General features: G+C 51.8%; 1 protein-coding gene across 1 annotated transcript; it reads left to right on the plus strand.

Annotated features, from left to right (window-relative positions):
• The first annotated feature begins 621 nt into the window (after positions 1-621).
• On the plus strand, positions 622-14,362 carry F9 (coagulation factor IX). Its single transcript, XM_032123716.1, has 8 exons — positions 622-748; positions 3,673-3,836; positions 4,174-4,198; positions 6,041-6,154; positions 7,832-7,960; positions 9,992-10,230; positions 10,739-10,862; positions 13,600-14,362. Exons 1-8 carry the CDS (start codon positions 682-684, stop codon positions 14,145-14,147), a joined length of 1,410 nt encoding a protein of 469 aa, XP_031979607.1. The 5' UTR covers positions 622-681; the 3' UTR covers positions 14,148-14,362.
• The last annotated feature ends 867 nt before the right edge of the window (positions 14,363-15,229 follow it).

The following is a 15,229-nucleotide window of genomic DNA, read 5'->3' on the forward strand; positions in this document are numbered from 1 at the left end:
TCAACCACAGAAATTTGATAACAAAAGCTACTGTCAGTGATGAATAAAGATCATTTCAAATGGAGCAAGAAGAAACAAGATGAATTATAGGTTTCAGGACCTTTTGTTTGCTCAAGAAAAGGAAGAAAAAGGATTTTTTCCACCTAGACAAGACGGAGCTCACGAGGCTGCTACTCATATCCAGCATCTCTTCTTCAGCTGCAGCTGATGGGTCTGTGTTGCACACAGAGGTAACCCCAAATACCCATGAACCATAAATGTCTGAGCCCTTTGCCTCACAAAAGAACGTTCTTAATCTTCTGGACTGAGTGCACAGAACTTATGGTTCATAAGCTCGAGGAAAACCTTTAACAACTACCCAAGGGCGACGGCAGCCCCAGAGCAACTACTGGTGCTCCAGCCCGGGAGACACCGGCACATCCAGCAGGGCACAGACCCAGGCTCCTGGGACAGCGTTTGCCAGCTTGTGAGCCCCCCCGGTGCCACAGAACACACCGTGGGCTTCCCTGGCACTGATGGTAGCAGAACATCCACCTGGCTTTGCTGGGAACTGGAACATCTGGGACCTTAAATTAAAGGGTTACCCAGAGTCAGTAAACAAGCACTTGCACTTTGGAACTATTGACTGAGCTCCGCCACCCGAACAAGCTGTCAGCAAGAGGTCTGGGCAGTGGGAAGAAGATGGCAAATATCTCCCTCCTACTCTCCATTTGTCTTCTGGGAGCTTGTTTTGGTGATGAAAACACAGGTGAGTTCATTTAAAACTGAGCAAATCCTTCACTTTTGGGTACAGGGTGTCACAGACACTGGCAAAGGGACAGTTTGTCACTTGGTAGTGGGACAGCTTGTGCAGTCTTGTAAGAGACAACAGCTCAGAGGCATTGCTGCATTTTATAGCTCCTCTTTAAAGCTCTGGTTCTTTTCCGGGGGAATGAAATAATAGCTTTTATGCTGATTTTATACAGCATGTGTCACAGGGATTAATTTTAAGAATGGATTTTTTTTCTTAGATTTTTTGCAACTTTAAGCTGTCAGGGCTGGATTCAGCCATTTTAGAAGGCACACACAGAAGGGGAAAAGGGGAGAGCGCTGCTGGTGGGTGACAGTCACACCTCTTCATGTGCCATCACTTTGTCCTGGAGAACAAACAAGTGCTCACATCCATAAAACACTCATTGGATTTGCCACTGCGAGGATTGTTTAAAGCCAAACCCAGCGTGATTTTAACAAAGACTGTAGGATGCAGCCAAAGCTGTAGACAAGACAGAGCAGTTGATGGATGTGGGCAATCACACATAGTAATGCAGGCTGTTGCTTGATTTATCTGTAGCAGCAACAGCTCCAGCAGAGGCTGCTTCACATCCAGTGTGAGTTCTTGTTTGCTGCAAGGCTGCCCCTTCTTCTTTCATTAAAACATTGCTGGAAACAAGTTTTTAAAAGGCTCTTTCTAAAATATTTGCTTAGCAATGAAGAGTGAGCAGAACCTCATGCTGTTGCCACCACCCACCCAGGTGCACCCCCCATAAAATACAGCGGACAAGACAGGTGTGTCCTGCCAGACCTGTCTCACTTTCTCAGATCCTGGTTCAGAGGCTGGTAAATGGTGTGTGAGTGTATTCTCAGTGTGTGGATGGTTTTCAGCCTGGTGAGTGCCACTCCTGTCACCCCACAGGGCCTGCAGCCTTCAGTCCAAATCAAGTTTTGCTTGTAAAGCAGCGTGTGGGATCAGTAAGCAATGGAGCCTAGAGGGACCTGACAGGAGGTAAAGCTGCATTCATTAAAATGAATTCTCTCCATTAAATGGGTTAATTGCAGCAGGTGCCCAGCACTCCCACCAGGAAGAGCTGCAGGAGCGTGTCTCGCTGCCTCGCTGCACGCAGGGCCCTGTGCAGCTGCCCCCGCACCGCCTTCCTGGGCATTCAGCACGTGGAGAGGGCACAAAACCAGGGGGGCTGCTCTGTCATTCCCACCTGAGCCTCTTCTGCCCAGCTTGGGGTAAAGCCAGAGGCTGCAGCCCATGCCATGAGGAGAAGGGGGCAGGTCAGGGTGGGTGGCCTGGGCTTGTTCATGTCCCACACGTAAAGCACAACCCTGCAGGGGATGCGGTGTCTGGAACAAGCCTGGCTTCATCAGAAGTGCTTTACTCATCAATGTCTACTGCCAAACTAAGGTCAGGATTTTAACACACTTCATTTTAACCAAAACCGTGCTAGCATGAGGAAGGCAGAGGGCAAGCTTGCTGCACAGGGATTAGAAGCCCTGCCAAAGCTGTTAGTTCCCTTGCAGAGACACCTGTCAGTGAAGGGGCTCCTTGCACTGTAAGTGGCCTGGGTCAATCAGACCAACCTGCCTGGGGCTCAGGAGAGCTCCACTGAACTCATCTGCAGGCTCAGCAGGGCTGGGCTCTGCTCCGCATCGGGAGCAGGACTGGGCCACGAGAAGGGACGGGTGGCTGGTGCGTGTCCCTCGGTCTCCTGTCTCCCTGCCTGGCCAAGCTCATGGTGTCCCCAGCCCTCAGTGGGGCCAGTCCAACACGTGCCCGACCCCGTCCTGCACAGAGCCCCCAGATGAGGGTCCGTGTCCCGGGCGGCCACCACGGCTCCGAGAGCTGCTCCACCGTGCCATCTGGTGACAAAAAGGGACATGCTGAGCTAGCTGCGGGACGCTGGAGAGCGAGGAGAGGCTGCGGCAGCAAAGCAGGGACAGCCCCGGGTGAATGATGTGTTCCACGGGCGGGGTTCTCCGAGAGCTGGGTCAGGAGCAAACCCTGCCGGGGGCTGCCACAGGACTGCCGCTGCCGCTGGCCCTGCCGCTGGCCCTTGCTGCTGGCCCTTGCTGCTGGCCCTGCCGCTGGCCCTTGCTGCTGGCCCTGCCGGGAGAACACCCGTGGGAGCACCATCAGGGGACTGCCCCTCACCAGGCAGCCACCACGGCAAGGCTGGTGGCCGCAGTGGCTGTGGCCATCCCACCCGGCCTGCGGGCCCTGCAGTGCCAGCAGCTCTCGCCGGAGGCCGTGCCCGGGAGCGGGGCCGCTGTTGGAGGTGGATGCAAACACCCCGCTGCCAGGACGTGGCCCAGGGGCTGAGGAAGGCTCGTGTCACCCCTCCTGGCAGCAGGAGATGCTGGGACACAGCGGCGTGGGCAAGGATGAGGGGCAGGGAGGGGAGTAAATGGCCCCTAGCTTCCAAGGGCCACAGCTGCTGCGGAGGCAAATGGCCTTTCACAGCCAGCACGGGCACATGCAGTTAGAGCAGGACAATTTCTGTGTCCAAACAAGACCTCACCAAGCAGCAGCATGAAAAAGCCTATTATTTTCCCCTCTCAAACAGCTTGTTCCAGTCTGTGCATCTGTGATGGGAGATTCTCACACCATCTGCTTTAGGGTATTTTAAGCATCAAACTTCAGCACTTCCAATCACCCTCTTGCCATCAGTCCTTTCTGCTTATTGACTGTTTTGACATTTGGCTCTCCAGATTTGATCCTCTGGATTGCACTGAAGTTGGGCAATAAAGAAACCTCAGGTCCACAATAACCCTCCTGAAATGTCCCTGGCCATGGGGCAACAGGGGTTGCACACCTGGAAAGGGCTCTCTGGGAGAGCAGAGCCCATCCCAGCTGCAGCACCCACGGCACAGGCGTCTCCCCAGCCCCTGTTTCTGCCCCAATTGCAGTGTTCATCGAGAACAAAGAGGCAAGCTCGGTTCTGCAGAGGCAAAGGAGAGCCAACTCAAACAGGCTGGAAGAGGTTATTCCTGGGAACCTCGAGAGGGAGTGCATAGAAGAAAAGTGCAGCTATGAAGAAGCCCGAGAAGTGTTTGAAAACGAAGAGAGGACGGTGAGTATTGCTGCTGCAAAATGGCAGCACCTTGTTCCCTCCAGCCCACACCTCTACGGGCCCTTCAGGTGCGCACAGAGGGGGCAGAGGAGGAAACAGCAAGGAGAAAACTTAAAGGGCCAAGGGCAGCATCTGGCATGGTTGATTCTCATTTGTGCTCCATCACCTGGGCTGGGGAACTGCTTTAGAAGCTTTATCAGTCACCACTGGGATTATGGAGGTGGTGATTTCCCTGCAAGTGCTTTCCTTCATCTTTGGAGCCATCCCAGTACTACTGCCATCAGACAGTACCCAGAAATTAGAAATCAAAGAAAACTTTTTTTTTTTCCCTTTGCAGATGCAGTTTTGGCAAACATACATTGGTAAGAGCTGCTTTCTTCATGTTCTAATGTCTAATATTCCTCTCTCAGTGCATAAAGAGCTGATGTTACTGTAACAAATGTATTTCAGCATCCAGAAACTGTGTTATGACAGAGCCAGTCAGAGCCTTGCACTCCAAATCCTGCAGCCACCCAGCCTGGGCCTGTCCCATTGGTATAGAAATGGCAAGCCAACAAAAAAAAAAGATGTCTTAGCGCTTTATTTGTTCAAGCAGGGGTTTTTTGAATGAATTTCAATAACCTCATGGAACAAAACCAGTTCAGGCAAACTACTGGATCTCACTGAGCCCAGGTCACGCTCTGGGCTTCAGCTTCAGCTGTGTTACAGAGTAAAATACCACAGCAGTAATTAACACCCCTTCAGCAAACAGCAAATGCTCTGTTCTCAAGCAGAGATCTCCAGATAAGGCACAGCCTTGCAAAAGCACAGTGTGAATCCCTAGAAATGCCATATTAAAGTGGAGACTCAACATGATCATAGCGAACAGCTGTTTGCAATTCACACCATTGCTCCCAGACCCTTAACTTCACTGTTTTCTTTCCACATCTATTTCTTCCTTTCAGTCTCCATCCCCAAAGACTCCTTGGTCTCTTAACAAAAAGATTTCAATGCCCACTACAACATCTGTAACTAATTTTAAGGACATTTCAATAAATGAACTCTTTCGTAGATTGGCAAAGTGCCCAGAACATCTCACTAGAAAGCCTTAAATAATTCAGATTACTCAGTCCAGACTATAAAATAAAAGCATTACATTTGCATTGTAGGACTGTCCTCTGAAAAAACAACTGATGAAACTCAGCACTGCATTTGTTTCCCTGCCACTGTAACAAATTAGCTCATCAAAAATAAGGAATGCCATATATTCCTCTGTCATCCGAAGTGCCTGGTTTACTGTTCAGTGTGCAAGCTATTCCCAACAAGTGCAGCCCACAGGAGCTCACCCCTCGCACAGCACCCAAACCCAACTGCCCTCACCAGGCAGCAGCAACAGCTGCAGCCCTCACCTTATGTGCAAACCTCGGCACCATGACTCAGGTGAGCCCAAACCATTTTGTTCCCGTTTGCATTCCAGCCCATTCCTGAAAACCCCATTAACTGCCACACTTACTGGCAGACACAAACACAGCAAGACCTTCCCCTGTCTCCATGCCCTGGCTCAAGTATTTCAAAGGGCATCCCCTGTCATTTAACATCACTGGTTTACCCTTCCAAAGTGTTAGATCACCAGTTTTGCACTAGTGAGTATTTTCATTAAAGCCTCAGGTCCTCAGCTGGAGGCAGCTGTGCAAATAAAAGCCCTGGCACATAAAGGAAAAATTTAGACCAGGTAATAGCAGTACAGGACTGAGAAAGAAAGAGCAATGATGAAGACTGTCAATCCTAGCATGCAGAGAGGTCTCCAAACCACAGTGGACAGACCCAAACTTTCACAGAGCAGCCTTAGTGCTAAAACAATCCAGGTTAGGACACTTACAGCACTCTTGAAGTAGCAAACCTTCTAAACTTGTCTAATTTGGCCAAGACTTGAGGTCCTGTTGAGATGTTGCATGAGGGTGACTGAAGAGGGGTTCTGCTGAAATGAGCAGAATTAGCCCACAGGGGACACATCTGGGACTGCAGTAACTGCTGCTGCTGCTGTCGCCCCAGCGCTGACATTGTCTGGTGCGCACTTGGCTGCCAGGATCTGACTGATTCTCCGTTATAAAGAAGGAGGCTGTGCTGTCTCTTGTTCAGCTTGCACAGAGCAAGGCTCCAGCACGTGGTGGGCACCAGCCGTGGAGGACGCTCGTGTTTGTTAACTCTCCTGTCTTCTCTCCAAGATGGAGATCAGTGCAACCCCAATCCCTGCAAAAACGGAGCCGTGTGCAAGGACCAGATAAATTCCTACGTGTGCTGGTGCCCAGCTGGGTATGAAGGCAAGAACTGTGAGATAGGTATGTACCAGGGGCTCCTCCAGTGGCTGTGCTGCTCTGCTTGAAACCCCATGGGATCAAATGGGGTCAGAGTCTCACCCTGTCGGGGGCTGTTTCATTTTGCTTTGCTGTGAGGCACTGCAGGAAAGTGTAAATTCAGCCTGTTGGCACTGGAGATTGCAGAGGGATACTGCAGTGGATATCTCTGGTCCTTCCCAGCCCCCAGTGCAGCCCCAGTTCCACCTCTGCCAAGCACCTGCTCTTATGGAGGGTTCAGTGGAGACTCAGGCTCAAGGTCTTTTGTTCAGCTGTGGCTGCCAGGGCAAATGTTGACACAGAGCCCTTCCTTTATGTCCCCAGCACAAGCCTTTCCAGGACTGCTCGCTCAGGGACAACCTGCTCACCTGCTGAGAGCAGCAGTTTCCCACAGACCCCCATGGAGCCCCCATTCTCCCACTCCCCTTTCCCTTTCTCATGCCAGGCTGGGCAGCAGGTGCTGGGCAGGGCAGGATTATCCCAGCTTCCTCTCAATGGCACTCTGCTTAATTAATAATTATAAGTATCAGCAGAAACCTTGATTCTGAAGGCAAATAAAAGGCAAATATTTTCCTGATGGGTTTAGGAGTTTATGAAAACCATACAGCTGATAATTTAAGCAAGAGGGATATTCAGCTCTTATAATATAATCAGGGGCTGTGCAACTCGCATAATGTGCTAGACTCACTGCACTAATAAAAGATTCTCTTTCTAGTTGTATTTCTGCTCTGGCAAGAGAAGAGCGTACGTTAAAAAGAGCATTTCAAAGTTGCATCAAATTTAAATAGTCTCATTGCAAATTTCTTGGGGAAGTGAGACAGGAGCAAAAATAGAGCTGGAAGTGAGGCATGAAGAAGAGCTCTGTAAAAATAGTAAATGATGGCATTAAAATGGCTACAGGAAGGGAGGTGTCCTTGAGGAAGTAGGAGTGGAGTTAATCTGCTGTGAAGTTATTTGAAAACTCACTGAGAATTGCAAGGGCCTCTGCAGATTTGTGGTTTCCCACCTCCAAGGTGTTCCCACCACAGAGGAGTGAGAGGTGGGGGGGGAAAGGACAGGTGCAAGTCATGGACATCTCTCTCTGCCTCAGGCTGGGACTTGTTTCATCACACATCCTGCTGAAATGGGTCTTCCAAGCCAGGCTATGACGACTGATTCGTACGTCAGGAAGAACATAAGGCTTGTCCTAAAGTTTTAATTCAGAGCCCAGCAATAATCGCAGTGCGAAGCCCTGCCTGGGTGCAGGGTTTGCTCCAAACTGGTGTGTGGTGTTCTCCCCCGCTGCCATAAGCACGGCATGGGGAAAGCAGCCCAGCAGTGGGGAAATCACGTGGCTTGTGACCAAATATTTGCAGGAGTCCTTCAGGGTCAGGCTGCCAAATTTCAGACAGCATGCCATTGTTGGAGACAGGAGGCTGTGCCAGGGCTCTGTGGGGCTCTATGAACTCCCCAACCTGCCTGCTCGAAGAAGTGCCTGCTGCTCCCTCACTGTGAGCAGGGATGGGATTGTCCTTCTTCCCCGTGTCCTTGCAAACAATCATCTGTTTTCCATAGTCTGGATCCAACACAGGGGGTTACTGAGCCCAAAACCCCAAGTCTCAACAAATCTCTGACCACTTGTGTTTCAAAAGAGCTCTCACAACTTCATTTTAATTTTTTCAGACTTCACTTGTGCTATTAAAAATGGAGGCTGCAAGCACTTTTGCAGTCATGACCCCCCGCAGAAGGTTGTGTGTTCCTGTGCCGCTGGCTATAAACTTCACGAAGATGGAAAGTCCTGCGAACCTACAGGTTAACTTTCAAACTGTTTTTAAGAGATTTGGGTTAAAGTGTTCAAGGTCATGTTCTAGATTTAGAGACATGAATTTCATAGACATGCAATATCCTGTTGGAAACCTTGTTGCATGTTTTCCTGCTTAGCAAATGTAGAGCCCGACCCTGCACTTTCCCGAGGGCAGCTGCGGGGTCTGGCTGGAAGGATTCAATGTAAATATCCCTTTTTTAGCCTAGGTGGGTGGAGAGGGAGGGTAGTTGTCCAGGAATTTGTTCAAGGGCAAATGCTTGTTTCAGATAGCTGCTCACACAGGCTCCTCTCCTACCTGCAGCCATCTTACAGTTCTAAATATGGATCAGGAGTTTTCTGAAGGCAGAAAGTTGATATTCAGCCGCACCAGCACCCAACCAGAGCTCCCGTGTTCTTCCAGTGGGAGCTACTAGTTAGTTACTGATTCTACACTGAGGATGCTCTGAACTTTTCAGAACAAAAGATTTTGCTTACTGTGAATCCTTCTGATGGTTCATTTCACGGCTGGCCATCACCCAGTGTTTTATAATTACCTGAGTTGGGTGGGTACAAGTGAAGCTTTGTGGTGGTGCTGTCCTCCCAGCACTGTATCTGCAGAGACCCTCAGTGAGAACAGACTCTGGCTTAGCTGTTATACTGAGTGGGGTGGAAGGAAAATGCATTGCTTGAGGCTGCAGCTTCACAAAGGGCTAAGGAATAGCTGGTTCTTGTTATATTCCCCAGCTTTACCCTGCTCCTAGACCATTACACTGACACGTGCAGACCCAACCCACCACAACACAGCAAATTAATTGGGCATGAACATCTCAGAAGCACATCTGGCAGAGAAGACACTGAGCAGATAAATATTTTGTCATCTGAAGTCAGTTTAACATTTGATGCTATCACATTTCTAACACCTGAGTGCAGCGGGTTTGCACACCCAAGCTTGCATGCAGGTACCTGCACAGGTGAGCTCTGACAGCTACAGCAAGGTTGACCTTGACCTCCTGAACGTGCTGGCTGTCAGCAGTCAGTGTAGGAAGTATCCTAGGCTAGGAATCCTGTTAAAAGAGATCCTCAAGAGCTCAGGCCTGTGTTGCCCAACATGCCGTATCACTTTCACTGGACCAGAAAGGTTTTCAGTTAGCAAGAAGATCATCTTTCAGGTTGGGTGATTGCCCTTCCTGCAAAAGCACAGCTTTTGTTGGCTCTGAAAACTTCCTTTCATAGGCTAACCTTGCAGGCACCACTTTCCATCACTCAACACTCATCTAAGTCCTGTTCCTAAAGTGAACTGTTTAAAAATAAAGGATGAAGTCTCAGTAGGCCACACTCACATCTGATTTTACACTAATGTTTGTTTGCTCAGTGCTTCTGAAAGCTTTTCAGATGAAAGACAATGCCTGGTGCTATTTACTATTTTGACTGCCACTACCAGCAGGAATTCGGCACACACTGCGTGGGAGAGGAATGGGAAGAGCTCGTCTGAAACGAGCCTACAGATGAGATCTTCATTAACAGAGAAAATATACAACTCTAGGAAGAGTTTATTAATGTGTTCCTCACCTTGGTGCCAAGCAGGATTATCTGTACAATTGGCAGACATCATTTCCTGCCCTCTCCCAGCTGGCTCCCTATTGTTCTGGAGTCATTGCTGTAGAAATGCCGGCCAAGTGCCCGGCTGCCCAGCCCAGGATTCCCAGGTATGCAGCACAGCATCCGGCCGAGAGCAGGCACAGCTGTCCCGGCCCGTCAGGCACGCACGCTCAACACAAGCCTCTTTCACTTTTAAAGCTGTTCAGGTGTCGTTTCCAAAGCCCAGAAACAACCTATGCTTTTGCTACTTTTACAAATCACCCTCACTGTGGCTCCAAGGCACAGGCCCGTGTGCACAGGGTACACGTGGTCAGCCCACAGCCCTGTGCTGGTCCCAGACGGTGCTGAGGTGGGGCAGCATTTGCCTCCTGCCCTGCTCCTTTGGTCACTGTCACTCAGTGTGATACAGCCAGTCACAGCTGTGGCTCTTTCTCTTCCAGTGCCCTATCCCTGCGGGAGGATCACGGCTCCTGAGGCCAAGAGGAAGCTCACCCGCTCCATGAACACCTTCGAGCACTGGAACATCACTGGCAACGACCCTGACGATGCCCATGACGAGGTGCTTGACAACACCACGGAAACCAGCACTGCTGCCACCACGAGGATCACCCCCGTGCTCAGGACGGGCACACGGGTTGTCGGCGGGTCAGAGAGCATGAAAGGAGAGGTGCCCTGGCAGGTACCAGCTGCTTCTGCAAATCTGTAACCCCAGCAGTCGTGTTCTGAGTACAGGATCATCTTACTTTTAAATACCCAAAGCCTGTCCCTGAGGTTAGATTGGTTTCCTGAGAAGCCTAACAGGAGCACAGCTTCTTTCTGTACACAGTTTAATGCCACAGCAACAAAACTCGCCTGGATGGGGCTCTCCCCTGGCAAAAAAAGCCAGGAGTCAGTCACAGCAGCTTTACCTGGTGAGACACAAAGGGTTGAGCTACAGCACCAGATTGCCCAGCAGTCCATGAATGTACCAAAAGTAAGCTGAAGGCTGAGGGAAAGGAGTTTTTCAAGGAGCAATACAACTCATTTTTTGGCTCCATAAGTTTCACCAGATCATAGAATCATCCAACAGTTTGGGTTGGAGGGGACCTTAAAGATCATCTAGTTCCAACCCCCTGCTGTGACCAGGGCCACCTTCCACTGGTCCAGGTTTACACAGAGCCCTGGGCGTGCTCTCCCTGTTCCCACAGGTTTTGCTGGTGAACAGCTATGGCTTGGGCTTCTGCGGTGGGTCCATCATCAATGAGAAGTGGGTGGTGACGGCGGCGCACTGCCTGAAGCCAGGGTACACCCACAACCTCAGTGCCGTGGCAGGTGAGCACCCTGGGCAGGAGGGGAGGGGCACGGGGCAGGGCTGGCACCGGCTGGACAGTGCATGGCGCAGCGCACTGTGGCCGCGGTACGGGCAGCAGCAGGACGCACGCTGCTCTAGGGCCTGACACAGGCTGCTGTAGGTTAAAACATTTCATCAGTCTGGTCCCTGCAGGTGCCACCACCTCTGGTAGGAGCAGTGAGCTGGGTCTGCCTTGGTCCCAAAGCCACAGAGCTGCTGGACCGCAGTGTAAACACAGCTCAGCCTGGCCACGGGCAGGCTCACCTGAGCCAGAAGCTCATCTAGGCAGCTTTAAAGCCCAGTGGAGTTCAGTTAAAATGCTGCCTCATGGGCTGGTGTGATGGATTTTTATCTCTGCTGGCCACTCAGGCCTCACTAGGGAGTTCTGCTCTTCTTGGAGCTCACACTGTTTTCCCACCACTCTCAGAATGGATTTGTGTTGCTGGTTCAAGAGGGGCAGCAGTAGCCTGAATCTCCTTGCAAGGAGAAGATGATTACTTTTGCTCCTACGTTTTTGCCAGTAAGTAGAATTTATGTATTAAGGCAGAGAAACTGGGCTGGCATGTGGGAAAGTGTGCTTGTGCAGCGGGGTCTTGGAGAGTCAGACGGGGTTCTGTGGAGGGGCTGCACAACACATGATGCTGCTACTCCAAAAATCACATTTGTATCTGCTTCAGAAAGGGTTTTTCTGTCTGACTAGTGGTACCCAGCTGTGCCAGACCCCCTGCTCAGCATCCTGCTGATAATTCAGCATGGGGCCTTGATGAGCCTGGTGGTGACACCTTCCACTGCTGTGGCAGAATCAGCTTCCCCAAACCATTTGCGTCTCCCCAGTATGAATCTCACATAGGTTACACCGATAGGAACAGGAGGGGAGCAGTGATGTGGTCAGTAATTGCCTCCAGCTGCACTGAGAGGAGGCATGGGAGATTGATGCTTTTTCTTTAAGCACTATGTTATGTATTGGTGACAGAAATGACATTTTACCTAAGTCTTGACACACTAAGTTTATACCTGCACAAATGAGCTCATCAAAACAGCTCCAGCTGCATCCTGTTAATAAGGCTGAGCTCCTGAGTGGGCCTGGCTGGCTCTTGGAGGCTGAGTGCCTTGGGGCTGGGCACTACTGCCTGGTGCTGGCAGGAGGAGGCCCACAGCTTGCACACAGTATTTTTTGCTGCTTCCCAGCAGTTTTGCTGGAAAGCCCAGCACAAAGCCCAGCCTTGGACCCACTGATGCGCGGAAGTACAAAATACCAAGTGCAAAAACAGCCTCTCCAGAAAAGCACATTTCCACCTGATGAGAAGTTTTGTGTTTGCTGCATCTGCAGGCAGACTGCCTCTCCCTTCAGGCTCTCTCCTGCACATCACACACTCCCTGCATTTAGTACACATTATCAGCTGAGTCCCTTCACACTCCTTTCACACTGCTCTGTGGCACCACTGGGTTTCCAGGGCAGGATTTTGGCCAGACAGCAAGTCAGGAAAGCAAAACATGATTTTGCAGGGCTCCAGTACTATTGAATTTGTGTCTGCACCATGTTCCCTCCATGGGCAACATCTGAGTCCTTCACATCCATTCACGTTAAATGTTTGGCTTTGTATATAACATCCTAAGAGGCAAAATAAATCTGTAGCAGGGTGTGGAAGAAGCATTCCCCTCCCCTACACTTCTTTGCTTCTCCACTTTCATCCCTGAATCACATTTTCAGGTCCCCAGCAGTAGCAAGCACCTCTAACGTAAGAAAAGCCACCTGAAAGTCTCCCCCACGTTTGTCTTGCGTTTACACTGTAGAAACAGCCCGGGAGGGAATTAACATTCCCGCTCTGCCCAACCAAAGCCCTCGCCGAGCCCGCAGGACCCGCTCACCTGTGGCCGGCTCCGCAGGCACGGCAGGGCCCGGGCGCCGCAGGAGCTGCTCAGAGGCGATGCTGCGTCCTGGAGAGCGCGGCGGAGCGAGCAGGAGCCCCGCAGCAGGGGCTGAACGCACCCGGGGCTGCGGGAAAGCGGCCGGGAAAAGCCATCCTGCTCCCCAGCCGTCAGCACAGGCGGCGGGCGGGCGGCCCCAAGTGCTGCCCCTCCACCGAGCCGAGAGCACGGAGCATTCTCCCTTCCCTCTGCCTGTTACACAAGCGGGGGGAGGCAGCAGGCTGCCGGCAGCTCAGCCACAGCCACCTGCGGCTGCCGGCAGCGACCGCGAGCAGCTGCGGCACGGGCTCGGGGGCACCTGTGAGCATCAGGGATGGCGCTGGTACCCTGCTGCGCCCCATCCTGCCCCGTGGCTCCGTGGTTTTAGAAAGCGGAGGTAAGCTTTCTTTTCACTAATAAATTATTTATTCTAAACCAAGATTTTTCATCAGCGAGTTTTGCCCCCGTAGCTGCAAGGGCAACATCCCCTTACATCTCTGTGAGGGTGCTAAATCCCCAAAACAGCCACATTGCTGCTAACTCTGGCAAAAGCGCCTGCATCTTTGGCGCTTGATAGGATGATGTGTGTGCCCAGTGTCAAACCTGGGTTGTGCCGGGGACCTGAGACGTGAGGGAACCTGCAGCTTCCTGGGACAAGGAGCCAGCAGCCTGGCCAGGAACAGTCTCAGAGCAGTGTGAGACTTTGCAGCCACTGGGCTGGGCTGGAATCGCATCAGGATGGCACCACCAGGGCATGGTCAGTGGTCCTGTTGTGGAGGGACCCAGCCCGAGTCACATCTGTCTCTGCAGGTGAACACAACGTGGAGAGCGATGACCACACAGAGCAGTGGCGTAAGGTGGTGAGACTGCTTCCCCACCCCACGTACAACGCTGCCGTCAACGAGTACCACAACGACATTGCCCTCCTGGAGCTGGACCAGCCCCTCACCTTCAACAGCTACGTCACCCCCATCTGCCTGGGCAGCCGCGAGTTCACCAACGCTCTGCTGAAACAAGGCATCGGCACGGTCAGTGGCTGGGGCAAACAGCTCTTCCACGGCCGCACGGCCACCACCCTGCAGGTCCTCAGGGTGCCCTTTGTTGACCGGCCCACCTGCCTCAAGAGCACCTCCACCACCATCCTGCACAACATGTTCTGTGCAGGCTTCCCGTCCGGGGGCAGGGACACCTGCGAGGGGGACAGCGGGGGTCCCTACACCACGGAGATCGAGGGCACCTGGTTCCTCACGGGCATCACCAGCTGGGGAGAGGAATGTGCCCTGCCAGGCAAATACGGCATCTACACCAGGGTCTCGAAGTACGTGAACTGGATAAAGCAAACCACGAGGCTCACCTAACCCAGGGGAGCACGATGCCGTGCTGGGGAGGCTGCACGGTGCTGGAGGATGGACTGGGTAGCTGAAGAGGGACCACAGCAAGCTCTGTGGTATTGAGATATCATTGCATTTTAATAAACATTTCTAAATGAAATAACTTTTGCTCTTGGAAGGCAGAAAGTTGAGAGAATGCAATGAAAATGTGGTAATAAGGAAATAAAAAGCCCTTTTAATGACTCATGGCTCCATTTCTGAATGCACTGGCACTACTACGGTGGTATAAGTCCCCAGATCCTGAATGCAGAGGTTGGTGGATCAGCTGGGGAATGGCTCACACATGTCCCAGGCCAGTGTGCCACCAGCATTGCCCACAGCTGGCACACAGCAGTGTGGGCAGGGGAAGCCCAGCAGGTACTGGTGCCTCAGCAGCATCCCAGTAGCAGGAGCCCGTGAGGGACGTGAACACCCTCAGCAGTGCACCCACAGTGCTCCCAAACAGCTGTTTTCACATGAATCAGGCTGAGGTAGATCATGGGCAGCAGAAAATGCTCCTCCTGCTTTGGGACAGCATAAAACTGACTGTAAAAATCACCTAAAATCTGTATAAAACTCATCTAAACGTAGTGGCAGGCTTTAAGCTAATGATTTCTGCTGGGCCTTGTTAGGGTTATAAAGAGAACTGCTTAGTGCTCCGTACCCCGTCCTGGTCTCCCTGTTAATCAGCTGAATTAGGGACTGCAGCAATGGGCACTGCTGGCAGCAATGTGTTGCCCTCCCCAAACGAGCTCATGGATGTCCCTTGAGTGCAGACAGTCTGGGGCACCCTGAGGCAGACACATCCCCAGGAGACCCCTGCCCTGTGTCCAGGCTGGCACTGACACAGAGGCACAGGGAAGGGAGGTGGCAGCCCAGGGAAAGGCAGTGCTGGGCAGGGGTCCTTTGTCTGCTTGATTCAGGTATGTTTAATTGAGTTCACAACTTCAAGGGAAGGGAATAATCCCAGAGGAACAGAAGTTTATCTCTGACCAGGGCTCATTCAGCTTGTCTCTCCTTCCATGGAAACCTCCAGGGGTGCACAAGGAAACAGGGGGGCTTCCAGGACC

This window comes from Corvus moneduloides, chromosome 14 (assembly GCF_009650955.1).
Source record: "Corvus moneduloides isolate bCorMon1 chromosome 14, bCorMon1.pri, whole genome shotgun sequence".
In the NCBI taxonomy this organism is placed as follows: Eukaryota; Metazoa; Chordata; class Aves; order Passeriformes; family Corvidae; genus Corvus; species Corvus moneduloides.

Excerpts from the sequence above, each read along its gene's own strand:
- F9 (XM_032123716.1), top strand. The coding sequence starts at position 682 with ATGGCAAATATCTCCCTCCTACTCTCCATTTGTCTTCTGGGAGCTTGT. Across the intron at positions 3,837-4,173 it reads TTGAAAACGAAGAGAGGACG|ATGCAGTTTTGGCAAACATA; the intron begins GTGAGTATTGCT and ends TTCCCTTTGCAG. Across the intron at positions 10,231-10,738 it reads AAGGAGAGGTGCCCTGGCAG|GTTTTGCTGGTGAACAGCTA; the intron begins GTACCAGCTGCT and ends CTGTTCCCACAG.